The sequence below is a fragment of the Onychostruthus taczanowskii genome, unplaced genomic scaffold (genome assembly GCF_017590055.1).
Source record: "Onychostruthus taczanowskii isolate IOZ18803 unplaced genomic scaffold, ASM1759005v1 scaffold1, whole genome shotgun sequence".
In the NCBI taxonomy this organism is placed as follows: domain Eukaryota; kingdom Metazoa; phylum Chordata; class Aves; order Passeriformes; family Passeridae; genus Onychostruthus; species Onychostruthus taczanowskii.
Window position 1 is genome coordinate 4,764,342 of NW_024496525.1, and position 26,678 is coordinate 4,791,019.

Genomic DNA, 26,678 nt, shown 5'->3' on the forward strand with positions numbered 1-26,678 from the left:
AGACCTTTTACCTTCACAGCATTATGGTGCTTGCATTTTACGTGTAATTCCTCTTAGAATCACTGCAGACACAATAAGACCTGTTAGGGAAGTGACTAGAGATGCTGTCGGAAGATCTGCTGCCATACAAAAGTTTGCCTTTGACACTGCAAGGACAGAAAAAAAAGCAGGTATTTTCATAGTTGTTTTCTTATTAGAGTATGATATCCCATTAGTTATTTTATGTTGTTCCTTCAAAAAAGCAGGTATTTTCATAGGAAGTAATTGTTTTCTTATTAGAGTATGATATCCCATTAGTTATTTTATGTTGTTCCTTCACTACTTCAGGATTCAAAAATCCACAACAGGAATTACTATAAAAATGTTCCAAAGTATTTTTTTTTAAATGTAAGAATTGTTTCCTTATACAATAGCATCAAGTGAACTTACAAAATCTTAGTTGCTAAGCACTTAGCTCAAAAGATTCAGCTAGACCTGATCAGCTACTTAGAGCATGGTCATCAACTGCAGAGGAAAATAAACCCACATTATTGTGAATGCAAAATGATCCTTGTCTATGGCAGTCTAGAAACCCCACAAAAGGAAGACTATTTTACCTGCAATACCTGTTGATGTGAGTAGATGGTCTTGCAGATGCAGGCAGTGTGCTCTTTTTCCACTGTAATCATAGCTCATCAGATCAGAGGCTGAAGTACCTGGTTAATTCACTTAGGCCAACTTAAAACCAAGTTTTTAGAAACTCTTTTTAAAATTATTCAGTTGTAGGGATAATTAAAGCAAGGTGATTGTGATTTCAGTGTGAGTCAGTTGAATTCACCAGCACAACTTCCAGCTCCTACTAAGATAGCAAAAAACCACAGTTCTTGACCTTGGAAATTTGGTCACTTTCAATCTCTCAGTTGAAATAGGTTTTCCACTTTTTAAAGATTCTTTAGGAAGTAACTGGTATTATCTTTCTCATCCTGCCCTTGATTAGGTGGTCTGGAGTAAAAAATAAATACAAGGTTTTCTTTCTTAGCTCCTGATTTTCACCTGCAAGCTATCAGCCTAGATGTCTCTGACAAGTGAACTTAAGAAAAACTGTGAAGAATATGTCAGCAAAACTAATACCTATTAAAAGAGAAACACCTAAAAAATGTATTAAGAACCATACTCATCTACAAGCCCTTACATCATTTCATAGGACAAACCTCCTGTCCTCAGTTTTAAATCCAGAATTGGTACATTCAGCTCAGTGTAAAAGCCATAAAAGTAAGGGCTAAAAAGTGTAAAAGTGTAAAAAGCCATAAAAGTGCTTGTTTGCCACTGTTCTGCATGACATATTTTCCAACTGCATAACTCAGTACTTTTCTCTGGGCTTTATGCAAAGTGAGGTGAATCCCATCCCACAGCACAGCAGCATCTTACATTGTTTTATTAATTCACATTCATAAGGTGTACCTACCTTGACTATTGATGTTTCTAAAACACATAGACACAAAAATTCCTTCAACAAAGGTCCGGTTGAATTATAAGCTGAAGAGTAAGGAAAAAACATCTAATTCAAACCCTTCAAAGGAGCCTTCCTTCCTCTTACACAGAAAGAGAAAGCTGAGACATGGCATTTTCATCATAGTTTCATCATCTCATGATGATCAAACTATAGGAAGTAGTAACAAAATCCCACAATGTGTTTTTATTGTTAAATATAAAAGACATTTATTTCCTTGTTTACCAAACAAATTTTTTTACCAAAATAAGATAATCTGTATAGAATTTCTGGGAGAATAAAAGCCATTAAAATCCTTGAGAAGGGTAGGAAGGAAACTGAAACCATGAATGGCAAAATGGGAAGCAGGCAATGACAGTTTAGTCTTGAAAGCACATAGGCATCAGCCAGTAGCAAGGTGAAAGCAAGAGGAGACATTTCCTCTCTCGTGTGTCATTTTTATCTGTACAGTTATTCTTAAGATGATATAAATTGTAAAAGTTCCTGAAGGGAGGTTCTAAAGCAAGAGATAAAAGTACAGAAGGAATCTGTTTCCTCAAACACCAACACACCTCTGACAAAAGGAGGTGCATCCCTCAGTATAGTATGGAAGATTATTCTCCAGATGCCTGAACAGTTTGTATAGACCTCTCAAACAATCTGGAATCAGCCACTGTGATTTGAGATACCGAGCTGGGTAATTCCTCACTCTTCCCCACACGAGGAAGCAACATCCATGTTGTACTGTACATCCCTTGGGTTTTCATCAGAGACGTGACCTGGAATGAGTTTTCAGTGTCAGGTGTACTGCTCCTCTCCAGGAAGAGAGTTTCCAGCTATTCACTATCAGTGTTCTGTCTTGAACCTCACAGCTTCTGTACACTGCAGCCTCTCTGTATCCTCAGCCTTGGAAACCACTCATGTATTTGATTTATTGGTGACTTTCTTCAACTTCCTCCTTTGCAGAGCCAAGTTTAGGGTTTTGAGGAGACTGTCCTTGTTGTTCAGAACATTGTAGCGATTCACTTCCACTAACCTGCTGAAATCATATGGCTCAAAGGTGAAGTTCAGGGTACGGTAAGGGGAATCTTTTGACTCAATGATAAAGTCACCAAAGGATTTCTCTTCCTCTGACTCACGTTCAACTCCTGCAGCAAGAAAGAAAGAAGAAAAAAAATCACAAAAACCCTCTGCTGTGGTAGAATCATTTTAGTTCAATTCTGCTAGGAGGATATCAGAGATAATTCTGTTGAAACTTAACTTTTTCCCCAAAGCTCCTCCTCAGAGATATCAGCTCCTTCCAAAATATATGAAAACTGAAGGGGCAAAGTATTTCCTTTCTATTTCCACTTCGATCCAAAATACAGTACTAAAATACATTTCCATTGTGATAAATTGTTAAGTTCATCTTTGATTATTATGCTCAAAATAAGGAATATAAAGCTCAGTTCTCCCTGGAAGTGCTGCTCTACACAAAAATGAAAGAAAAACCTCAAGTTGAACAGGCCCTAGGAGTACCTTGACCCTTAAATTTAAATACCAGCCTTAAAAGATGAACATCAAAGTAGTTTACTGCAAACACTTTTGTGGGGGAAAGGGTGTTGTGAGCCTCTTCTCTCATTCTGCCCTTAAAAAACTAGTGGAAACTGATTCTGCCTTAAAAGTAAATTACAATTTAACAATTACAGAGTAATATTAAGAAGAATCAAAAGAGGAACATTGACCTCACTGAATTTTCCCCATCAGCACACCCAAAGAATTGTTAGAAGAGTGCTTTAAGATGCAGCTTGCTTACCTGGAGCTTTGTATTTCTGGAAGGTGTCATTCACCAGTGGGAAATGGAGTACAATGGGAGCCTTTGGATTATTGTCATCCACAAACATGTAACACTCTTTTGGCTTCCTTTCATCTTCCTCACTAAATTTGATTTTTGGAAAAGGAATGTCCCGCTCCTCACAGTATTTCTGAGTCAGCTCTAAAACCTGTTATCAGAGGAAAAAGATAATTGCAATAGAGCACCAGCAACACTTCTAAGATCATCTAATAGCAATCCTCAAAGGGAAAGAGACTTGCATTTAAAAAAAGAAAAATAAAAGAAGTGACAGAAGCTCGGTTTCAAATCAGCAGAAATAATTTCTCTAGCTGGTAATATAGAAGAATGAAGAGCAGAACTGCAACAAATAACAACAGATTGCAGCTGAAACTTTTTATGCTTTCCTACTCCAAATCTATTCACCTTGACTTTTCTGCACTTAATAATGAACACTTGTATGTACAGAAAATAACTTGCTTCCATGAAGAAAATCACCAATAGTCACTCTTTCTTTAGAGGCACATATCTAAGTAGCAATCATCTTACAGGCCAAACAAATAGTCTTATTTTACTTAACAATCTGTTTAGGCTTCTGAAAATTTTTGAATCTTCTTACAGTCATCAACTTTCTATTTTCTCATGACCTTCACAGGAAAAAGCATAGCAAAATAATGTTTGAAATGTCTTCTCACAGGAAGACAGGCCAAGAGAGTGGGGCTGTTCATCCTGGAGAAAAGAAGGCACCAGGGTGACCCTTCAGTACTAAAGGAGGTTTACAGGAGATGGAGAATGACTTTTCACAAGGGCATGTAGTGACAGGACAAGGGGGAAACAGCCCTAATCTGAAGGATGGTAGATTGAGATTAGATATCTGGAAGAAATCCACTGTGAAGGTGGTGAGACACTGGCACAGGTTGCCCAGAGAAGCTGTGGACTCCCCACCCCTGGAAGTGTTCCAGGCCAGGGTGGACAGGACTTTAAGCAAACCAGTTTGGTGGAAAGCGTCCCTGCCCATGGCAGGAGGGTTCAAATGAGATGACCCTTAATGTCTCTTCCAACCCAAACCATTCTGTGATTCCAGGAAAGACTTTTTGAAATTCCTTCAAAGGATTTCTTTTCATTTGTTGATTAGTGTTTGTATTCAGCTTCAACTAATCTGCTGCTATGTATGATTCTGTGTTTTTACGTTCATGTAATAATGCTCAGCTACCTCACTTACCTCAAATGGAGCTTCCCAGGAAAAATTGAATGACAAGATAACATCCACATCCCTCTCTGGCTGAAGTACCAAAGGAAAGGGAGAGTTGATGGAAAAGCCACCATCCACTAAATACAAGCTCTCTTCCATGGGAGTCAGCTGGTTGGGAAATGCATCCAGGTGAGTACCTGTAAGACACTCCAAGCAACACAAGTAACTATATTGATTCATTACACACATATTGGCAGAAGAAATAGACAAAGCTCATATATTAGTGTTACAAGAAGACAAAAGACATTCCAACATGCACTTTCATCTAAGACAGACCTATAATGTCTGATGATCAGCTTGCCTTATATGACAGAACAAATACAGTGGATTAAAATTTTTGCTATGGTGTAAGAAGGGATACATTCCCTGGCTTCAGCAGAACAAAGTCAAGCTCACTTATGTTCCATTGGGATATTATATAGTGTGTTAATATTTTGTGATAGTCAGATACACATAAACTCCTTTACCTCTCCAAGTCACAAATTTCTTGATGTTAACATAATCTTTGTGAAGATACAATCCCTTCATGAAATTGAAGGTTTCTCCACATGTGACGCGGGACTTGAAGAAATCCTGAAAAACTTGTAGCAGCGGTCCCCCAGGTGTAACCAAGCGGGTCTTCAGCCGTGCTGGGTCTCGGAAATGGAATCTTCGGCAGTCATCTGCAGAAGTCACAGAAGGATGCAGAGCATGCACAAAGTGCCAGCTCTAACATTTCAATCAGGCCTTTTTGCACCATATTTAACCAGTGGTCCTAAGGCTGGATTTGTCCTCTAATAAGGGTATTGTAATGAAATTTAAATGCAATGCATATTCCATAGGTGGGTGATTTACTAGCCCTGTTTAATGGGAAAAGTTTTACTCATAAAGCATTGTCCATATTAATTTCAAACCCACACAAAGAAACCCTTGTTACCAAGTGACAACCACTTCTGTCACATAAGACATCAGTCAACCACACACAGTAGCATTTATAACTACACAAAACAAAAAGGGCGGGGTGTGCTGGGAACCAGGGCTGGAAAGGCAGAGGAAAAAAAAAAATCTCTTCATACACTAGTTACTACAAGGCCATAACTATGCACAAGAACAAGTCCCAGCCTCTAAAACACTTCTTACTGTAATGAAAAAATGGAGGTCAATAAATAAGCATACAACCAGCTTTCCAATACTACAAAAAGCAGACCATGGGGGAAAGTGAAAGCCTCTTTTTTCCATCTCCTGCTTAGCAATCCAGCTTCTATTCTTCCTCTTCTCAGGTTTATGATGCCTGCACTTTAATATGTGTTTAAGACAGCTCCCAGACCTAGCCCAAATTTTAGTCGAAGTCAGATAAAAATCCTTTTCAAAAGAAGAGGAAGTATACTAAAGAAACAATTTCTCTTCACTATAAGAGTGATCAAAGGGAATAACACACAATAAGAGATGTGTTCCAATCCACCCTTTGTGCTAATCTTGAAAACTACATACAGCACATTTTTCTATGATATTATTTGTGATCACTACAAAATCATCCATCTTTTGAAAAATCCAACTATTTTTATGTATGTTCTTACCTACAACTTTGATAACATCTTTGAAAGAATCTAGAAAGCTCAGTCCTATACCAACCACCTTCAGGCAGATATCATCCAAGCTTGCAGCAAAGGCACTGCCCCACATTCCTGCAGGAGAAATGCAGAAGAATTTAACACTCAAAAGGTTTTTCATGGAACCAAAAGACCTATAATTCCCTCGACATTTTTCATGGGAGAGGGCTGTCACTTGATTCCTTACTATTCTAACAGTTTGAGTGAAAACCTTGGTGTTAATCATGTGAGAAATTATGATCTTACAATATAATGCAGAAAATTTTCCAAGAGAAAAGCACGAAAAAGTCAGTAAGAGAACAGGAAGACTGACAGTAGATATTTTTGACAGGCAGCTATAAGAGTCATCTTGCAGACTCAGGACATCAGACTGTAATACTATGAACCAGCTATGAACCTAAAGCTCTGGAGAAAAATCGACATGTTTCACTTCTTCAAGTCCTTTGGAAGGGAAAAAAGGCATGGACTTGAGTTCCTAAGTCCCCAGAGTAGCAAAGTTCCTTTCCATCTCCTTATATGATAATTTAATCATTATCATAAGATCATACCTTGTAGAAAACAAATCCTGGGCTCTGGATGTTTCTGGACAAGCCGTCCCATGAAGAACTCGCTGTCAAAATTCTCCGTTCGAACAAAAGCTCCATATTTGCGAAATCCAACTTCATAGGGAGTGAACTCACACCATTCTAAGAACAAGCCAACAGGATATTTACTCATCTCAGAGTAAACATGAGTGAAAATACTGATCTCTGTTCACACAGGGCAGACAGAAGGGACTCTCCCCCCACCTTTCACAATCATTATGGATTTCTCTGCCCCTCTGCTCTAATTTCTATGTACATATAATTAATAAAAACTCTTGTGAAAGCTTTCATTCCATCTTGCTCCATCTTGACTTTGTTGCTACAGAAATAATCTCCCTATTTTACTTTTAATTTAAAAAAGTTTTGATGGCTCCCTTTTCCATCCAAAATGGAAGCCACACTATTTTTCTCAGCTTTTCCTTGCACTATGAACTATCTCCCAGGAATTACTGCAGTAATGGCTTGAAAACTCAGTTAACCCACTGCATTAGACTTCACTGTGTGCTTTCCAAAGTGCCTCCTCATGCTTGAAAGATTTCTACAAAGAGTTGAAAAATAAGGATCATCCAGTCCAACTCCTGGGCCTGCACAGATCAACCTGACAAAACACAAAGCATGCATCTGCAAGCATTATCCAAATCCTTCTTGAACTCTGGCAGGTTTGACCAAATTGAATTCACTGCCATACACACACACTCCTCAGAATAAAACAGACAGGTCCCCTCGTGGTGCACAGATGGACACAAGCATTTGTGCTCCTGTCTCACTCATCCATCCCCACTTGTTGCATCATATTTGAAGTAATGTACTGGTCTTCATAGACTAGTCTTCATATTTTTACTGTAAGAACTCAGACCACTAAAACAAAGTGGTTTCCTTATCACCAAGGCCTCATTCTTTGATTCAGACAGAGACACATGTATTACAGGAACCTTCTCATCTCCTGAAAATTTCAGGCAGTTCCTAGCAAAACATGTAGAGTGGCCAACAGTTCTGAATCTCATTTCTCTGTTTTAGCCACAAAGAAGACATTTGCTATCAGGACGATAATACCTTGTCAATCGGTTTCTGATTGCCTCTTGCACTACCAACTGCTGCTTGAGCTGCATTTCCTGTTATCAGCTGCTCACAGCCCAAACAGCTGGATATATGAAATAAATGTGTGGATTTCAACAAACAAAAATACATTTATATGTTCATACCTGCAAAGTCTCCACTGCTCATATTAGGTCTCACATTCACAGCTGCATAGATAGGATAAGGGTTCTGGGCCCATTTCACTGCTGCTTGCTGATCAGACAGCTTTGATGAATCTTCCTGGTCACAAGCAAGGAAGGAGGAGCCCACTTAAGTCAGGTAAATTCTGTACCCACAGTTTGATAATTGGTAGCTGTTGCTTAGCATTTCTGATCAACAATACTAGTAATTCAAAGTCCCTTTTCCTCTTCACTGTCCAAGTATGTGGTTAGATTTGTCCAAAATATTTCTGCAGCTCTGTATTTAGAATATTTAATGTTAATAATAAACTAGCTATCCCTCTGATTTTCAATCTCAATTACATAGAAAATAACTCCGCACAATAACTCTGTTCTGCAAAATCAATATCATTCTGCCAGGCTTAACCTGCTCAGTACACAAGCTGTTATTTTAATAACAGTCATTCCAAATAAACACTGCGTTTTTCTGTAACACTGATCCATATGAATCAAAAATTCTTTACTACAGAAGATTCTATGTTTATTCCACAGCACTGCCTAAACAGAGGTGGAGAGTAATTAGTTTCTCGACTCTAAATACACGGCTCACTAGAGTTCCCACTTAAAAACAAACAGCAGAACACTAATACTTTTACCTCTTGTTGTAGGAAATATTCCACAATGAGGCCCCACAAATCTGTAAAGGAAACCTTCCGTCCAGTGATCTCCATTGCATTCAGCTCCTGGAAATAGTATTTCAGTCGTTCTGGGGAAAATGCCCCTGCTTTGCTGCTGGACACAGCGTCCTGAGCTCTGCTGATTGCATCTTGAAGGTCTTTCTGTGACCAGTCAGGGTCTCGATACAGTGTTGATAAACACCTGAAAATGCTTTTATTAATGTCATCAGTAATAAAGGCCTTTCTGTAAACAAAAATTTTAGCTAGTTGTAATTAGTGCTGCAGCACTTGAGAAGTCTAGCTACAAGAGTGAAGAACCCATAAATAAAAGATCTCTAAATGCTAAATTGTGATGAAAACCCTGACACCTATAGGACATCTTTGTTCTGATTGTTAACCTGCCTTCCAGAGATGTTCCAAGCATCCTATGCTAGCACCCATGAACCAGCCCATAAACGTATGTTAACTCCAGAAAAAAACAACCATGATATACTGGCTGATGGCAAGGGTGCCATGGCCTTTACCAGAAGACAGGTCTGGCTGAAGGAGAAGCTAGTTTGGACCACTATCTATACACATTTGTTTGGGAGTGTCTCTGAACCAAATGGGGCAGGAGAACTAGGTACAGAGGAGTTAATTTAACACACAAAGCTTGGAAGGAAGAATTACACTGTCAGGTTGCACAACTTCTCTGTGAAATAAGTTCACAAAAACAAGGCAAGACTTCACCACAGACTCGAAGAACTGAGCGACTGAAACATTCTAGCCACGTCTAATATTTCAGCACATTGCTGAAATAGTGCAAGACAGTGCTATGCCTCTCTTCAGCCTCTGTGCCATTCTGGAAGGTGATGACCTAGTGGTCTGCATGAACATGTTTCCAGAGACTTGCACCACCTCAGTTATCTTCTTGGCAAAGCAGGGGAATGAGGAAGGTTTTTAAGTCAGTGCTCTGAGGTACTACACAGCAGTTTTATTCATGTAATTCATAAACTGTCAAACTTGCACAAGCAGCAGATTCATAGTTTTAGCCAGTAGCTTATGGGTTGGACACAATGCTGGATCTCTTACACTGTTCAGGATCCCCTAAAGAACTCACAGATGAAAACTGGTAAAATACTTGATTTGCTGTCTGCCTACAGATGGCACAAATGAAATTTTGGTCTTATTTTGCATCAACACTACCATTTCACCTCTATGTTTCTGAATCAAAACTGCATGTAGCTTACCAAGTGGAGCCAGAAATGCCACAGAGGTACGTTGCAGCATCCAGAAGGCCCAGCTGCTGCAGCCCAGCAAGGCTGCCATAGAGGGATGTCAGTGCTCTCATCCCACCTCCAGAGCCCAGCACCGCCACGACTGGAACCTGCAGACAGCAAACTCAGGAGTCACAACCACAGGCTTGGCCAATAAATCACAGAACTAACCCCACTGCAGTCTCATTTGAACAACAAATAGAAGATAAAAAATAGAGATATAAAATAGAGACATAAACATTTATTTCTATCTACATTACAATTTTGGGTTGATTCCAAGCTGAACTTCTTTCTCTATTTTGTAATTGAAATATATTGCTTACTATAAAGCATAGCACGGTCATCTTAGGGACAGTCACTTACTGAAATTGCTATGTATATTATCACACATTTACCTTCATACAATACACATGTAAGAGGCAATTAGTCTTGTAACAGTAGCCAAATACCACTGAGCAAGGTATTAGGATATGTAAATGTAAGTTTCCTCAAATAAGCAATTAAGAATCTATTCCTGTTATGTGAGTTTCATTTTAAACATTCTGAAACAAAATTTTCCATCACAATTCCAAGCCCAAAGCCGAAGAATTCCAGTACAGTGCATACATTCTGAAATTCCAACATTTGTGTCCCAAAACATGCACACATCCCTCAAAGTTTAAGAAATATAAAAACATTTAGACTTCAGAACTGAAATGTACCAGGGATCTGTCTCACACCATAGTGAATGCAAACCATGTTTTTTGTTAGTTACAAGCAAGGATTCCTACATTGCCTAATTATCAACCAAGCCCAAAGGGTTTTACAGTCTCACTACAGGACTGTGCTCAATACCTCATCTTTTGGAGGGGATTCTTTTAAGTGAAGAGTCTTCTTCAGTGCCTCAGAAACTACTTTCTTCCTTTTGTCCAAAAATTCTCTCTCCTCTTTACAGAGATCAAACCCCAGACGTATATCAAGATCCCAAGAGCTGAAATAGAAGTTAAGTTAAAAAACATTGACATTTTGGAGGATTTGTAATCAGTATGGAAATGCAATTTTTGTGAACACACAACCTAGGTGCAGATCTGAACTGGTCCAGGTGAAATTTTAGTGTATACATCAGTTATTTTGTACAACAGCTTTTGGAATTAAAAATTAAATTCTCCATATTGTAATTCTCCTTTAATATTTAAATTCAAAACTTCTGTCAAACAGTACTGAGATTAAGCTTCAGGGATTTCACAAAGGAAGAAAAGATTCTTCGTAAGATTCTTCTTTGTGAAGAAGATTGTAAGAGAAGCAACTGACATCACTGTATCAACATGAACAAGAAATGAGGGGAAGAGGGATTTTAAAACAGAAGATTCTGAACTTAAGAGGCAGGAGGCAACTGAATACCAATGAACTTGTTATGAAGCTCTAAAACAGGAGCAAGATCTTCAGCTGATGACTGGATACCAAATGACCCTATCAACTTACAAGCCAACTTCTCGGTTTTCTGGGGTTTTTTTGCCCTTTTTACTCCTTTCTTGCAGCCTTCGTCCATTTTATAGTTCAAACCCTTCACACATATATGTGCTTTCCTATCTCTCATTACATCATTTCATATATTCTGGTATACCTGTGCATGACAAAACTACTTAATATGTACATCAATAGCTATTTTACATTTAAGGGTTAGGAACACAAAATTTGTACAAGTGTCAGCAGGATTGACATCAACCAATAGATAATATCTGCAAAGTAAAGAGTCACAGCCCCCAGAAAATGATAAAAAAACCCTATCAAATATATTTTTCTTTAATCTATCCCAAGAGATCAATGGAGTGAACAGACCTCCCCAGAACAGCAAGGAGAGTCACTCAGTTCCTTTATATGACAATAATGACCTTTCCTGATTTTCCAGTGGGGTTCCCACTCACCTCTCTTCAGTTTTCAAACTCATATCCAAACTTTTTCCCTGTGAAAAGAGAGAACACATATTGAAGTTGACAGCAATTACACAGGTGGAACTACAAAATAGAAGTTACGAATTATTTCCTCTGGAAGTGTCTTGCTTTTTCCCTCCTCTAATACTTTTCTTTCACAGCCTGAAAATACTTTTTTCTTCAGAAAGTGATGAACTTTATACTTCATTTTGCAAGACCCGACCATGAAAACACATTAGGAAGAACTGCACTGAGTAATCTCATTACTTCATTCTAAGACATCCGAGAAAACAGCACTCCTGAGAATCAGTCACATGTTGCCTAACTTTCCAAACACCTAGAGGCAATGGAGGAAAAGGTTATCTCATGCATATTAAAGCAAGAGCAAAATATTGACATTACCTCTCCCAAAGAAATTATTCTATCAACTTTTTCTCCAATAGGAAGGGAATTAACTGGTACAGTCCCCAGTCCCAGAACTGTAGTGTGCTTTTCAATATCAGGGTTCACACCATCCTAATAAAAACAAAATCTTATGTGAGAGTCACAGAAAAAAGTTTTAAAAAATTACTTTTATAAATTGAAACAGCAAACAATTCTTAATATCACTATAGCTAAATATTTACCAAATATTATTACCAAATGTCTAAAGCTTTTTGAGGGCACTCTGCTTTTTACTTGGCAAGTCTTTGCAGGGGTATTTCATTCACTCAAACAGTTTCTTTGTTGTTGTTGTTGTTTGGTTTCGTTTTAGGGATGTTTTGTTTATTGTTATTAGTGGTTTTTTTAATATACCTGTCTGCCATAATTCAAAAATCTTTAAGTACAAAATTTCCGCCAAAATAGTTTTATTCTGGCATGTGTCAGAAAACACACAAACAAATTTGTATTCCATCTTCCAAGCAAGATTTGGAAAAGATACCAAAAAAAGGCAGCAGCATTACACATACATCAAAAATACCACAAAATAAGAAATAAGGCAGTATGTAATTTAAAAAAAAAAAAAAATTAAAAGCAGAGAGAACTAAAGCTTGCCAGGAAATATTTGGGTTTTCTGTCATGTAGCAAATGGCAAGATCTCATAACACAGAGCTGTGTGCAGATTCCTAAATGTAAAGAGGCATATTAAAAACCCCTCACTTCAGAGGGTCACACAAGCCTCCAGGTGGGCTGGAGCCCACACACCAACCACAGGGCTCAGCCCTCGGGAGGAGACCACACCTTGGAGAAAAACCAGGCTGGCACCCTTCTCACACCAAGAGCTGAAGTCAGGCCAGGAACCACCCACAGCCTTCACAGGCGTCTTCTGACCAACAACTGCTGTCCTGAGGCCTATGTCCCCCTAAGCTCACTGTCCTCTTCCTAACAGGGGCAAACAACATGCATTTAGGCATAGGGCAAGCAACACTACAACGTTCCTGGCACTCTCTCACACCTGATAAGAGAGAAAAGGTCAGAGTGAAGACTTCTGTGGTCTGTGCCACTTGATGAAGGAGTATGTTCTGCTAGCCACCAGAGCTGGTGGGCAGAGGTTCCCCACCTGGGGCAATCTCCACAGTTGACCTCTACAGTGTTTTCTGCTTGCCTGGCTCTGAGTTTTTGATCACTCAAGCCCAGGTCTCTCTGTTCAGCTCATGTTTGCTGCCTAACAAACCCCCTGGCAAAGCTGTTCTTCCACATCCTTCTTTGTGTTCTCTTCTCCACAGCTGCCTCTACAGTAGCCAAGATCATCATTTGCAATCGTGCTACTCAATTGCTTGCTGGGATAAAAAACACCACAGAATAAAGAGTTTCCTTGCTCTCATTTTTGGAGAATGAATATTCAGTCACTACCTGGAGAAACTGCAAAGTAAAAGACAAAGCTAAATAAACCTCTGCAACTGATCTACAAGTTTCTAATAGAAAAGAGTTCCTACAGAATATCTCAAAAGGTGAAAGTGAAGATGACTACATGTAGCAAGCATGTACAGAGTAACATTTTCTTAATCGCTGTGTTTGAACAGATGTTAAATCTTTGGGGAGCATAGACTCTTAAGGTAATTTCAGCTCCTTACACAACAAAGATCCAATGCACAATCTGACATTAAAAAAAAAAAAAAAAAAAAAAAAAAAAAAAAAAAAGTCAACAATAGAGGAAAACTTATCTCTCTGTAAGCTTTATGGAATCATCATGGATGCTTACCTGTAGGACAGATATGGTTTGCTGCAACTCCACTTGCAGTTCTGGACACATTTCTTTATCCACATGAAAGATAAATGAGGTTCCAGAATCCTTCTCATTGTCTGGTGTCCAAGGAATAGACAACTGCTTTTGATATGCCCCTGGGACAGACACCTTGACTTCACAGCATCCTGTGCATTAGAAAAAGAAGTTTAGACCACAGGGGCCACTTGTTGAAAATCAAGTACTAAGTATTAAGAGTAGCTGAGACCATGAAAACACAAGTGAAAACTCTATTGTGGGGTACCCAGTAGAAAATACCCAATATTATTAATTATTGAAAATAAAAGCAAAAATTACTTTAACAGCCAATTTTGTAGTCAGTAAATTAAACTGCATTGTATAGATGGAGAATCAAGCTCTCCTCTCTCTCAAGGAACAAACACGTTCAAGAGTTGTCCTGACTTAAACTCTCCCGGCAGCCCTACCTTGCTGTTTCTCCTTTGCGTTTTCCTCTTTGTTGACAGTGCCTTGCAGACACAAGCAAGGATGAGCCTGTGAAAAAAAGAAACCAGCTCTGGTCACACAATTGTTAGTTCACTTCTTTGTTTGAAGTTTAATTCACCTACTATATTAGTTGTAGGCTTACAGTTGCAAACTGTCAAAAAAAACCACAAGGCATTGTTTTGTTATTTCAAATAAAGACCAAATTTTGTTTCAATAGGACAGGATTATTAGATGTTGTTTCAAAATAAAAACCATCCTTTCTATTCCAAGAACTGGGTTTTTTTACAACCAGTACTTCACAGTTACATGTTATGAACACCTGGGGTTTTTCTGGCTTTTTTACCTTTTTTAGAGGTATGTACAAGTACCAATTCAGAACCTGTTCAGATCCAAGCAAGCACTTCATAAATTTCTGTCCCAGCTTGTCTATGTCCTCATGAAATTTAGTCTCTCACACCATTCAGCCATCAGCTTACCCTCTAGGACAGTAGATGAGAGATTGATTTTGACACAATTTCCCTAAAAGATATGAAACTAGTCCACTGCTTGAATTAAGACTGACTTGCTGAGGGAAATTAGAACACAAAAGGTTCCTTCCTATGAAATAGTTTTCAGAACTGTGCTGTTAAATGCCACCAACTTTTCAGGGGGAAAAGAAGTTAAAACTCTACATTTCAACAATAATTTCAACCATAATCCTTCTCTCCTTATAAAAAAATCCATGACTCCAGTCCCTTCTTTCAAGGGAGCAAAGAGGTAGTAACACTTATTTTTAATGTATAGCACACTGATTTTCTTAGACTGATTAACCCAAAACCACAGGGAGTGATCCCCTACTTAATAACGGCATTGATAAAAGCTTAGAAATAATACGTGTCAAAGCAAGAAGAGGGACTCTTCCTGGACAGCATCTAACTTAGAAAACACAGTACAACCTTCAAGACTCACTTGCCTGCTAAAGACATTTTTTACAACTTTTATGGCAACCTTACAGGGAAAAAGCAAAGAAACAAACACCTCCAAACAAAAAACTGCAGCTTTCTGTAAGTTGGCATCAAGCTCAAAAATTGAGGAAGATTTTTAAATCAACAAATTCAAAAAGAGAGAGGTAGATCTTGGAGAGAATAGGAGCTATTTGGAAGTAGGACTGTAATACTCAAAAATCCTTCTCCTCTTTCTACAAGGAACTTATCTTGCGGAGTAAATCACAGCACACATGATTCTGGTTTCCATGTACTCACCACAAGGACTCCATTGGTCAATACTTCTGTAGGGGCATCTGAGCTGTGAAAGCAAGAGGTTTATTGCAAATGACAACTGGTTTTAATTTTGCTTCATCCTACTTTACAAACTAGTTGGCTGAATAAGCAGTGGGATGAAAAGTTCCTCAGTGTGGGAGATCCAGGGAAACAGCAAGTATATTTCCCTTCACAAAATAATGGAGGCTTGGACAAATTGAAAAAAAATTGTCTGCAAATATAAGCATGTGCTATAGGATCTCCCCATCCCAATTATTTTGATAACCTAGAGAAAAGCTGAACTTAGATAATACTACCAGATAATAAAGCATACATTTGTGTATTTTGTAAGGTTAACTGAAACTTTCCACCCCCAAATAAGTGAACACTTTCTGGATTAGTTATGTCCCATGAAGTCCAGCAAAATTTTATTTCTTTTTTACCCCCAAAATTTTGGTGACTGAAGTATTAAGGATAATTTTGGCCAGGCATTAGTGGGCCAGCTCAATCACCACAGAGAACTATCAAGTATTATCCTTTTTATGAGCAAGACTATCCCTGCACAGAAAAAACAACTGATAACAGATCTGCAGAGCACAAGTGCAATCAGCTCTTCAGGTAAGACTCACCATTTCTCCAAGAAAAACTCTACATCCAGCTCTTCATTAGCCTTTGAAAATAAAAGTTGGATATTGGTGACCCTTAATCCTGAATATATAATTAAAAGACATTTTTTCCAAGAGATTAAGCTTTTCTCCTGTTACATAGTAACAGTAACTTCCTGTTAAAATAACTGGGTTTGTTCCTTTTAGAAAAGCTCCAGTAAATTTTTGAAATCGTTAAATGTAGCCTTTAGCCTTTAAATATTCCTCTTCTGCTGGACAAGTCCTGTATGACCAGACACATCTACATTTGAAGGCGCAAGTGCACAGAAGTGAGAGTTGTCTCTCAGATCCATTACTCTGCTAATTAGCGAAAAAACCTCCTCTGGCTCAAGAACCACTGCAACATCATCTCTGCAAACAGCTTCTATATGAGGCTTTGGGCTTCTTCCCATTTCTTATTTCAGCAGCTTGCACCCTTAGCTCCTTGCTGTCTTTGTCCTCTACAGATTTTGTTCCAGCCAAAGTCTTTTCTCCTCCCATAGCATACAGCAAATATTTGATACCAGACCTAGCACAGCTTTTAAACTAACAACTAGAAGTTGTTTTGGGTAATTTTCTTGGCTGAAGTTGAAATTTCCAGTCTCTTAATTACAGATCAAGATAACTTAAGCATTCAGCAAATGGATAGACCTACTGGGAGCAATGGAATTCCTAAGCCTCTTCCCATGATCATGAATGATTTGGAGTGCCTGTGGCATTGCCCAACACCTCCCTGTGAACTGCACACCAGTTAGCCAGCTTTTGACCACACCAACAGCACTGAAGCCCAATTTCTCAAGAAAACACATCATTAGCTCACCTTTAATCCAGACCTATTGTAGCAATGTGTTTGTGGCATTACAAAATAGATCAGTCTGGTGATGTGGCTTTCACACACGTAAAACAGGCTGTCTTCTAAGTCCATAAACAGGTAAACAGCTGCTTTTGAGAGCAGCTGATCACCAATACCATCTACATGAAGCAGAGGTTAAATGTACTGAACATAATCCAGAGAAAATAAACTTCTCTTAGGCTTTTGACTTATCAGATATAGAGAGGTAAAACTTATCTTAGGCTTTTGACTTATCAGATATACAGGTAACATTTGCAGAAATAAACTTGTTTTTTGCAGATGATGACAAACTAAATAAGACAGCCCCTACAATGATTAAAGGCAAATGCCTTTCATTTTAAAACCAGTTTATGTTCCTCTAAGTCTCACAAAAAACTAATTCCGTTTAAAGATGCTTTAACATTCCTGAAAGACAGCAGTAATCCCTGGGGCATCCCAAAGACTGTGGAAAACACACAAACAAAGTTACTAGAGAACTTGGAAACATCTCAGTTGACAGCAAAACCACACGAGCTGTCATCAGCAGTTGATTGATTTCTCCCTTCTGGCTCTCCACACAGGTGAGCCAGCCAGCAGGCCCTGGCAGCTCCGTGCAGGGCTGAGCTGAGCAGGAGCTCACCTCGGGGTCCAGGCTGAAGGTGCGCAGCAGGGGCTCCCCCAGCCTCATGCCCCCCACGTCGAAGATGACAGAGGTGAGCTCATCACTGACAAGGACATCCTTATCATAGAGGGTCAGCTCCAGAATATTCTAAAAGCAGAAAGAAACAAACAGCCTAAGATGAAGGGGAAGAAACACTGACAAACCTGGGGAACTGCATACAATGGACGCTTTGGGTCCATTAATCAATACCCTTCCCCTTTCCAGTCCTAAGGAAAATTCAGTATTTTCAGCAGGGCTTACAGCATAGTTAAGCAAAAGATTCTCCTAGTTGACACCATTTAGCTAAAGTATTTTCTCAGCTTCCCACTTAGAGGGAGGCCCCAGCTGAACTCATGTGGCAGTGCTCTCCACCAGCTCCTGCTGCCCAAGGAAGCAACAGCAATTTCCACTCTTTCATGATGATTTAGTCCAGGATGCTATAGGGACCAATCACTTCCTGCTCAGCACTGTCTCAGAGATGGTAAATTCATGAGAAACTGAAACAGATACAGTGAGGACATATGGCATCCAAATAATAGCCTTGCAGCAACTAGTTCTCAAGGAGACAAGACTGAACTTGGAATTTTGGTGGCAGTCTCCAGCAGAAACCAGGCTGAGGTCTCATGAGCCCGGAGGGAAAGAAAAAGATCCCACACTCTAAAGTTTAGCTTTCCATTTTCTTACCAGTCAAGTCAATTACCATTCCACATTTGTCACCAACCACTGTGGAAAGGTGAGGTGGGTTATTTCTTGTTAATAGACACCTTATTCCAAAGCCTGGGATGTTATTCAAAGCAATAGTGCCCCACTAAAACTGATCTTTTAAAGTACAGTTTCCTTCCCCCTACCATCAGTGTCTGCTTTGAGAATGAATGCTGACAATCTGAAGACTGTTAAACACTGTATTAGGACCTACACAGAGAGTAGATGCACAGTCTCTACCCAAGAGTTTGAATTTGGTTTTCTCAATCATCAGAACTGATGGCAGAACATAACTGAATGAACTACGTGGCAGTGAGTAGAAATTTAGTTCCTGTGAAAGAAGGAGCAAACATCAAATCCTGCTTGATCAAGGAATTTCCTTTAATTCCACCAGGTAGTGCCATAACTTCCCTTTCCTGAGATGCATCACAAGGATGCTTATGGAAAGTTCTAGCTGCAATTTACTTGAGAGAGCAATTAAACACAGCAGTTTTGGTACAGCTTTTTGTACCACTGAAGACAACTGACACCTTACAAGCAGCACTAATTTTGAGGGTAATAAAGAACCCTTGGTTTTGAATGAAGTATCAAAAGCAAGCCAGTACAAAAATACAAGTAGTCCAACCCACTCCACAGTGTGTCCTTACCTTGACAGCGCTATGGATCCGATACTGGAAAGTTTCATTCCATTCTGGGTTCTCAGAGTTGTCAACAACCTGAGTTCGGGAGACACTGGGAGATGCAGTGGGCAGCTTTAGTTCCACATAGCAGTCTGCCTTGGACACTGCAGCAGAGAGCAAGACAGGCACCAGAAAAGCTTTAGTCAAACATACTCTTTCCCATAAGCTCCTCATTTTCTAGTTCTCATTGCATCATAGAAAAGTGTAAATTTAAGGCTGGACTTCTAAAGCAAAAGTCTTTAATGAAGTAAATGTCTTCAAACAGAAGCAAATTGATTGTTAGGTGCCTATATTTCTTTTTTCTGATTCACCAAAATCATAAAGCCCTTAAAAAAAGGCTAGTATTTAAAATTAGGAAAATCAACTTTAAAAAAAAGATTACTGCTGATACTAGGCCTATTGCCTCTTCTCCTATCCCTAGGCATCAAAGAGCCTAAGCCTAATAAAAGTCCAAGGAGACAACATCCACTCCTGCTGAACCCTTGTTTAGACAGGCCAGGAGCTGGGCTGCTTCCATTTCCTGAAAACAAATTATTGTCTCAGAGCCCTTCCTTCTTCCATTTAGGGCCCCTTCAACAATTCAAGTATGGGGACCACTCTTCACTCCAGGCCATAGAAAAGAACTCTTCACAACACGATTCTAGCCCTCAACCTCTCAGGAGGTTTTTCTGTTCCCTGAACAGCTATTTGGCACTCCCAGTAGTTCAATGCTGGATGCCAGATATAAACTTAAGGCAGACTATCTTACTTGATTTAATCTGGAGTAATTTAATATAAATGAGTTTTAAAGATCCAAATGTCCCAAACAGCCATGAGATCTTTACACAGGGAGGGAATATATACCATGCTATCAAAACCAGGAACAGATTAAAAGCAGTTTATCTTGGAAGCAGTCAACCACCTGCTTCCTTTAAAGTCTGCAATGACAAATAAATAGCAGGTACATCAAATAAAGCACTACTACAACTGAGAAAGTAAACATTTGAAAGCTAGAATTAAAGATTTCTGCTTCCAATTTCAGGAAGACTACTCAGCAGGAGCAAGGGTGAAACTTGCCATACCCAGAAGGCTGAATCCAGAGAAAGGAATACAGAATTGGCCACAGTAGAGCGGGTAAAGGAGCAGGGAAGCAAAACAGTACCAGGATTACTTGATCTTGTTTCTGCAAAGAAAGAACAGCTGCAGCTGCTCAATCTGCAGATGGGTCTCACATAAAGCTTTTGAAATACAGATATACTATATCATAGATACACTATACAATATAGTATAAATATACATTATACTATATATATAATGCTTTACATGAGGAGCTTTTGTTGAGACATAAAGGCAATGAAGCGTATGTAGATAAGAGGCTGCCTTAACAATGCTCTCTGTGCTGGAGGCCTGCACCAAGGAACCAACATGTTTTCATAATGCCTTGAGTAAATACTTACACACATCTGTACCCTTGATGTTTCTGGCTCGGAGGACTTTTACTGTTAGGTTGTAGTAAGGGTGCTTTTCCCACTGAAAAGAGAGAAACAAGCTCATCATTTAGCTCACTTGCAATGCCTGCTCTGTAACCACACCAGTATTAGACCAGAGAAATGGATCAGAACCAACCAGCCCAAACTGAGCTATTAGCAAATCAGTTTGGGAACACACACAGCACTTTCAGTGCCCTGGAGGACAACTAAAGGAGCCTAGAAGGAAACTCAATTCCCTTTTGGCAATGCAAGAGCAATGTCTTAGGGTAACTCCTCATGGACTTCAGAAAGTAAGAAAATCCCCTTATTTAGGGATTCCTCTAATTATAGATCAGTTTTTAATTGCTTTGTTAGTACATTCTTGCTGAGTGAGAAACAGGTGCTAAAGCTGCTCAAACACATTCATGACAGCTAGTTCAAGAGCACTGGCCAAGGGCAAATGAATGCATGAGTAAAAGCAGACGTGGCAAGAATCTGAAGAGCAGGGTCTAAAGTCATAAAAGGCACACAGTATTTACAATGAGGAAAAAAAAATGCTTGCCAAAACACCTCATGGCAGTTTGAGTTAGAAAAGACAAAACTCAAATTCATTTTCATTGTGGACTGCTAACTGGTGTCAGCATTCTAAACATTCAGGTCACTTCACCAGCACAGATAAAAATGTAATCCTTACTCTTGAAAGCTTCTGGGAGACTATTTTTGGAAAGTAATATTAGTATCTAAATGCCAGCATGTGAAGTGGGAAAAAAAAGTCTGACTAGATCCTAGAATATCATGAAGGAGAAGTGGGGGAGGGCAGGGAACAAGAGAGAACTGCTTGAGGTGATTTAGTACAGAGACTGCACAGAAGTAATTGTGTAAGCCTCAGGAACAGAATGAGATATTGCCTCATTTTCATCAGTTATGACACAATCCTGGCCAGCTAAGAACTTGTCCTATTCTTAAATCACATTTTCAAAATGCTTTTCACAAATGGGCATTACTTCACATTCACAATTTTCAACATGGTTTGCTTGAGACCAGAGTTTAATTTTAGATATGCTAAGTATTAAATTCAACAAGATCATTACTTACAAAAAAATACTGCAGATTGACAAATGAGGCACTGGAAGAGGTTCCCCAGAGAAGCTGTGAATGCCCATTCCTGTCCTGGAAGTGTTCAAGGCCAGGCAGGAGCTCTGAGAAACCTGGTCTAGTGGAAGGTGCCCCTAGCCATGGCAGGCTGGTTGGAGCAAGATGACCTTTAAGGTCCCTTCCAATCCAAACCAGTCTTCAATTCTATGATTCTTGAAATATTCCATGAAAATGTAGGGCCTACATATCACTGAGTTGGATCTCACAGAAACCAGTGAATCCTGAACTGTTAAACTCTTCTTGAGTGTTCCTTATCTGATAAATGGAATTATACTGTTTGTTAAGCAGTCACATTCTTGGTGGGTCTTCCTTATTTTTCATCTTTTAGGGATACCTGCCAGCTTTTGCAAAACAGGGTTTGAACAACACAATAAAACCAAGGCATACACAGTATACTGAACATTTTTGAATTAAGCAAGCACCATCCATCCTGACCAACAAGCAAAGAGCAAAAACTACATGAGTCACCTAAGATTTCTCACATGCAGGTACTAAATTAAACTTGTGCAAATAAACTTCAGTTATGCTGTTACTAATCTTAAAGACACTTATTCGCAGAAATGACATGTTGAAGATATTCTTTCCTTTATTTGTTTCTGTGAACAAGACATGCCTTCACAGCGAATTTCACCATGACTTCCACCCTTCAGATGCTAGTTTCTTCCATCTTTAAACCTTTCCTAATCACCTTTCTTTTATTCAGTCCCTGACACTAGTTTCTCAGGCAAAGGCTGACCACCTTTCTACTTCATCAACTTGGAGCATAGATTACTGATAGAAATTCCTGATTGTATATGTTACTCTCACCAGCTTCCTAAAGTTCCTGCAACTCCTCTGTTTGTTGAGACATGAAGCTACATAATCACACCCCATGGCTGTGAAAGCAGTCTTTATTCACATAGCATGGCTGTTGCCTGGAAATCAGACACTATGAGAGCAAGCACAGAGCACCATGAAGATAACCCATCCTTCTTTTATTGCACACCATCTGTCAATGTACTTACATGTTCAAAAGTCCTTTCCAAAGGTCTCTAACACCTTCAAATTACAGCCAATCATTACACAGCTGAGGGAATATTTTCCACATCCAGATCATAATTTAAGGGCGTACAACTCAACAGAAATATCACTGTGCTCTCAAGCCTGTGCAATCAGTTATGCCAGAACCTCCTCATATGCCTCTTTTACTTATCTTTTAGCAAAGGCACAGCAAGGTCATAGCATGCTGCAGGTGAGCTTGCAGAGTAATGAAGCATGGGAGTATCAGATATGCCCTATCTGAATGATCAAGGAAAAGGCAGACAAGAAATCCATATGGGAAATGGGCAACAAATACTGATGACAGCTCTGCCTGTAGCACTCTGCATGGCAGCCTACCAATGTATGTGACTGATGCAAGCAGCTAACTTCTGCTTTGCTTTTCAGTGGTTTTCAGAATCACTGCTTTTCCAGAGGTCAGGAGTGCATCTGAAGCAAAAAAACAAAAGCCCCCTTCAAATCCTAAAATGAAGGCACAAGGCTGAATTTTCACAAACTTAACTTTGCAAACTGTCTGTACCTTTGGTCTAAACTGAAGATGCTGATGCAGCTGGAAGTGACTGCAGAACAAGTCATCCCAGCTGTAGGACCCAGTAATCTTTACTTTCACATAGTCCAGGACACCTGCCTTTATACAGTGGGCAGTAAGTGCTGGGATCCACCCCACAGCTCTCAGTGCAGGCAGAGGACTCATCATAAGCCTGCCAGATTGATCACAAAAATGCTGTCATAGCAAATAGAAAGACACCTTCTAAGACACATTTTGTGTTCACAGCTATTGGGAAAATTAGGCGGCTCAAAGAAATGTCCAGTTTACCAAAGGAGCAGTTTCTCCCCATCTTGTTCCTACTCCCAAAGAAACACTGCTGCACATCATTCCCTTCTTTGTGGCCTAAGAGTCACAAGCTTGCTTTTAAAGACCAAGGCAAATCCCTGCCTTTCCTGGGCACCCCTTGCACTGTCCCTCCTCCCTCAGGAGACTCACAGACCCAGCCCTAAGAGCCATGGTCTTCTGGCAGGCAGGATTTATAGTTAGCCAGGACATGAGCAGTGCCAGCAGCTCAGGAACACAACAGCAGTGGCAAACACCAGGTTCACTGTCAGGTTATTGTTGTTTGCCTTTAGAAGTGAATCCAATGCTAAACTCTGGAAAATTAAAGCAGTCTGATTGTGTTAAATTTACCTACAAACCCAAACGGATGATCTGCTGCCCCACCCATTTGCTCAATTGCTACCAATTAGTCAATACTAAAATCTCTTCCTACAGCCAGCAAAATTTTAAGTAATGTTAATCTTTCTAAAATTTAAATAGCAAGCATCTGAGGGAAAATGTATTGTTTTACAGGTTAATGGAGGTTAACATGAGCCTCTTCTAACCTGATCTCCTAAGTACTAAACAATAATATTAAAAAGTCAACAAGTTTATTTCTATCACACAGCAAGCAGAAGTGCAGAAAGCGATACAAGCAGCAAGTTGTCTTGTGACAATTAATGGTCACCTCAGTTTTAAGTTGTATATTGAGGGGTTGGTGTGATAGGATAGGACAAGTGTGATCAGCTTATAGATCAAATTCTCCACTCAAAAGGTCCTTCATAAACATTTAGCTTAATTCAAAATTGAAGTTATTAGCCTAACCATCTTATACAATGAAATTATTTCATTCTATTTAAAGGACAAACACCTCAAAACCATTTTATCTGTTGTGGTTGCACTGCATTATGAACAGGAGCTGAAGCCATCATTAGTCTTTGTCTAAGTGAGACCATTAATCCCTGTAAGGTAAGATAGAAAGCAGAACAGAAGGCAACTGTAGTCAAGGTTATTTGGCAAGAAAATACATAAGCATGATTTCGTCTCCACTGATGAAAAGTACAGTATTCTGGACTCTCCCCACAAAAAAGTACTTGACATCAGCTCAATTCTGCTCCCCAAAACCTAAGGAAACACAGATCCGCTCTGGATTTCCTCAGGCAGACCCTAAATTCAATAAAAGCCTGAAATCTCCATTTACATGATCATTAAGAGAAAAGTGTGGATAACAATAAACTTTTTCCTTCCTGCAGAAGTGCAGGACAGGTTTTCCATGCTCGCAGCAACAGGAAGTCACCCCTGAGCACATCAGCCAAGGAATGCCATCTCCGAGCCAGCACCACGATGTCTCTTACCCGCCAGTGACAGAACCCAGTCTCTTTTCTCTCCTTCCTTTGGAAAAGCACTGCTGCCAGAAAAGGCAGCACTCTGGGTGGAAATGGCCCCCGCAGCACCTCATGGAACATGGGGAAAATGTCCTGCTGTCTCTGCAGAAAATCTGACAGGGAAAGCCAGAGAGCGAGGCGAGTCCTCGGGCGCCCGGCTGCGAAGCGCGGCTTGCCGCGGGCTCGTGCGAAGTTTTGCGCAGGACTGGGCTGTGCTCCAGCCGGGACAAGCGGAGGTGTGGCCCACACTTGCCAAACAAGCCGGCTCAAAACCTCGCTGGCAGGTTTTTCCAATATTGCTGCAAGATAAGGACAGCGAAGCAGCACCAAACAGGGAAGCGCTGGGCAGGAGGAGCCACCACTTTGTGATCCAGCTGCGACACCTAAATCCCCAATCCAGATTTTGAGAGTTCCAGCAACCCGATGTACAACTATGGCCATTTCATATCCTTTTCAGAGCTTCAGCACAATCTACCAGTACTTTTAAATAGGAAAAAAAATCCCATCTTACAAGCCTGAAGTAAAGCGAAGTCTGTCACTGCCTGTAGCTGTTCAGAGCAGTTTCAGGGAGGCCAGAGCAGAGACACCACAGTTTGGTCTGCCATAAGATGCCTCAGGGAATATCAACTCCCCACATCTCCCCTCTCTGAGCAGCCTGCAGAAGTCTCCCCTTTTTCTTCATTTCCACGTAACACAGTCTTAATTCTTCCACCAAAAGTTCTCAAAAAACTTTACAAGAGACAGGACAGATTTTTGTAAGAATCTATCACACCTTAAAAAATAATGAAGCAGTGAAGGAAATAGTTTACTAAAAGTGATTAGCTTATTAGCAGCTGCTGACAGTTGCCTCACTGGAGCATTTTATCAAAGAGCTGAAATTTATAAACTGGAATTGCAGACCAAGTACCAAACTTTAGTGTTACAACAATGCAAGTGACAGAAAATGTATGAAAGCCAGTAATGCAGCATGTCATCAGCTCCATGCAAACATGAGAATGTGACACATTCTCAACAAGGTCCCATTCATTAATCACTTCCTGTCATTAGCGTCAGTCGCTAGGCTAGAATTTAAGAAAATTAATAAAAGAACTGACATTTCAAACACAAACAAGTCAGCACTAGGTGGTGAATTCACAGAATGAAGAGTCAACACAGAAGTAAAAAGCAAACAATGCCATTGTGAAACAGCCAGCAGCTGCTCTAAAGCCCTCGTGTCCTACTAAATGGTACAGCAGACATGGGCTGAAAAAGCTATTTCTTTGCTTTTCTACTCACCACTGCACTGACAGCGAAGGACTGAAGCACCACTCCTATGATGAAAGGCTGAGAGAGCTGAGGCTGTTCAGACTGAATAAAAGGCTCCAGGGACACCTCATAAAAGCCTTCCAGTATTTAAAGTGGGCTTTTAAAGAGGGAGAGTGACTTTTTACACTACCAGATAGTGACAGGACAAGGGGGAACAGTTTTAAAGAGGGTAAACTTAGAATAGATATTAAGAAAAAACTCTTTACTTAGAAGATTCTGAGGAACAGGTTGCCTACAGCAGTTGTGGATGCCTCATCAATGCCAGGTTGGGACCCTGGGGGGTTGAATCTAAAATATCTTTAGGGTTCCTTTCAACCCAAATAATTCTATGACTATCATATTAGGTTTTATTTTTCTTCAAATAGATTG

At 39.7% G+C, this 26,678-nt stretch overlaps 1 protein-coding gene across 2 annotated transcripts; it reads right to left on the reverse strand.

Annotated features, from left to right (window-relative positions):
• Nucleotides 1–1,714: 1,714 nt before the first annotated feature.
• Nucleotides 1,715–25,732, reverse strand: PLA2G4F (phospholipase A2 group IVF). Of its 2 annotated transcripts, XM_041401898.1 has the most exons (20): nt 24,975–25,732; nt 20,604–20,676; nt 19,135–19,271; nt 17,765–17,893; nt 16,278–16,318; nt 15,652–15,694; nt 14,392–14,458; nt 13,925–14,094; nt 12,145–12,258; nt 11,737–11,774; nt 10,667–10,802; nt 9,806–9,942; nt 8,556–8,778; nt 7,906–8,020; nt 6,668–6,805; nt 6,087–6,194; nt 4,998–5,192; nt 4,501–4,667; nt 3,264–3,450; nt 1,715–2,616 (listed from the first exon to the last, which is right to left on the reverse strand). In XM_041401898.1, the coding sequence occupies exons 1-20, from the start codon at nt 25,443–25,445 to the stop codon at nt 2,387–2,389; spliced, it is 2,919 nt and encodes a 972-aa protein (XP_041257832.1). In that variant the 5' UTR covers nt 25,446–25,732; the 3' UTR covers nt 1,715–2,386. The 2 variants fall into 2 exon arrangements, with proteins under 2 accessions (XP_041257832.1, XP_041257841.1); XM_041401907.1 differs by lacking the exon at nt 1,715–2,616 and having other exon boundaries at nt 3,319–3,450; nt 4,501–4,677.
• Between the last annotated feature and the right edge of the window lie 946 nt (nt 25,733–26,678).

Excerpts from the sequence above, each read along its gene's own strand:
- PLA2G4F (XM_041401898.1), bottom strand. The coding sequence starts at position 25,445 with ATGGCCATAGTTGTACATCGGGTTGCTGGAACTCTCAAAATCTGGATT. Across the intron at positions 9,943-10,666 it reads AATCCCCTCCAAAAGATGAG|GTTCCAGTCGTGGCGGTGCT; the intron begins GTATTGAGCACA and ends TGCTGTCTGCAG. Across the intron at positions 5,193-6,086 it reads AGATGTTATCAAAGTTGTAG|ATGACTGCCGAAGATTCCAT; the intron begins GTAAGAACATAC and ends TGACTTCTGCAG.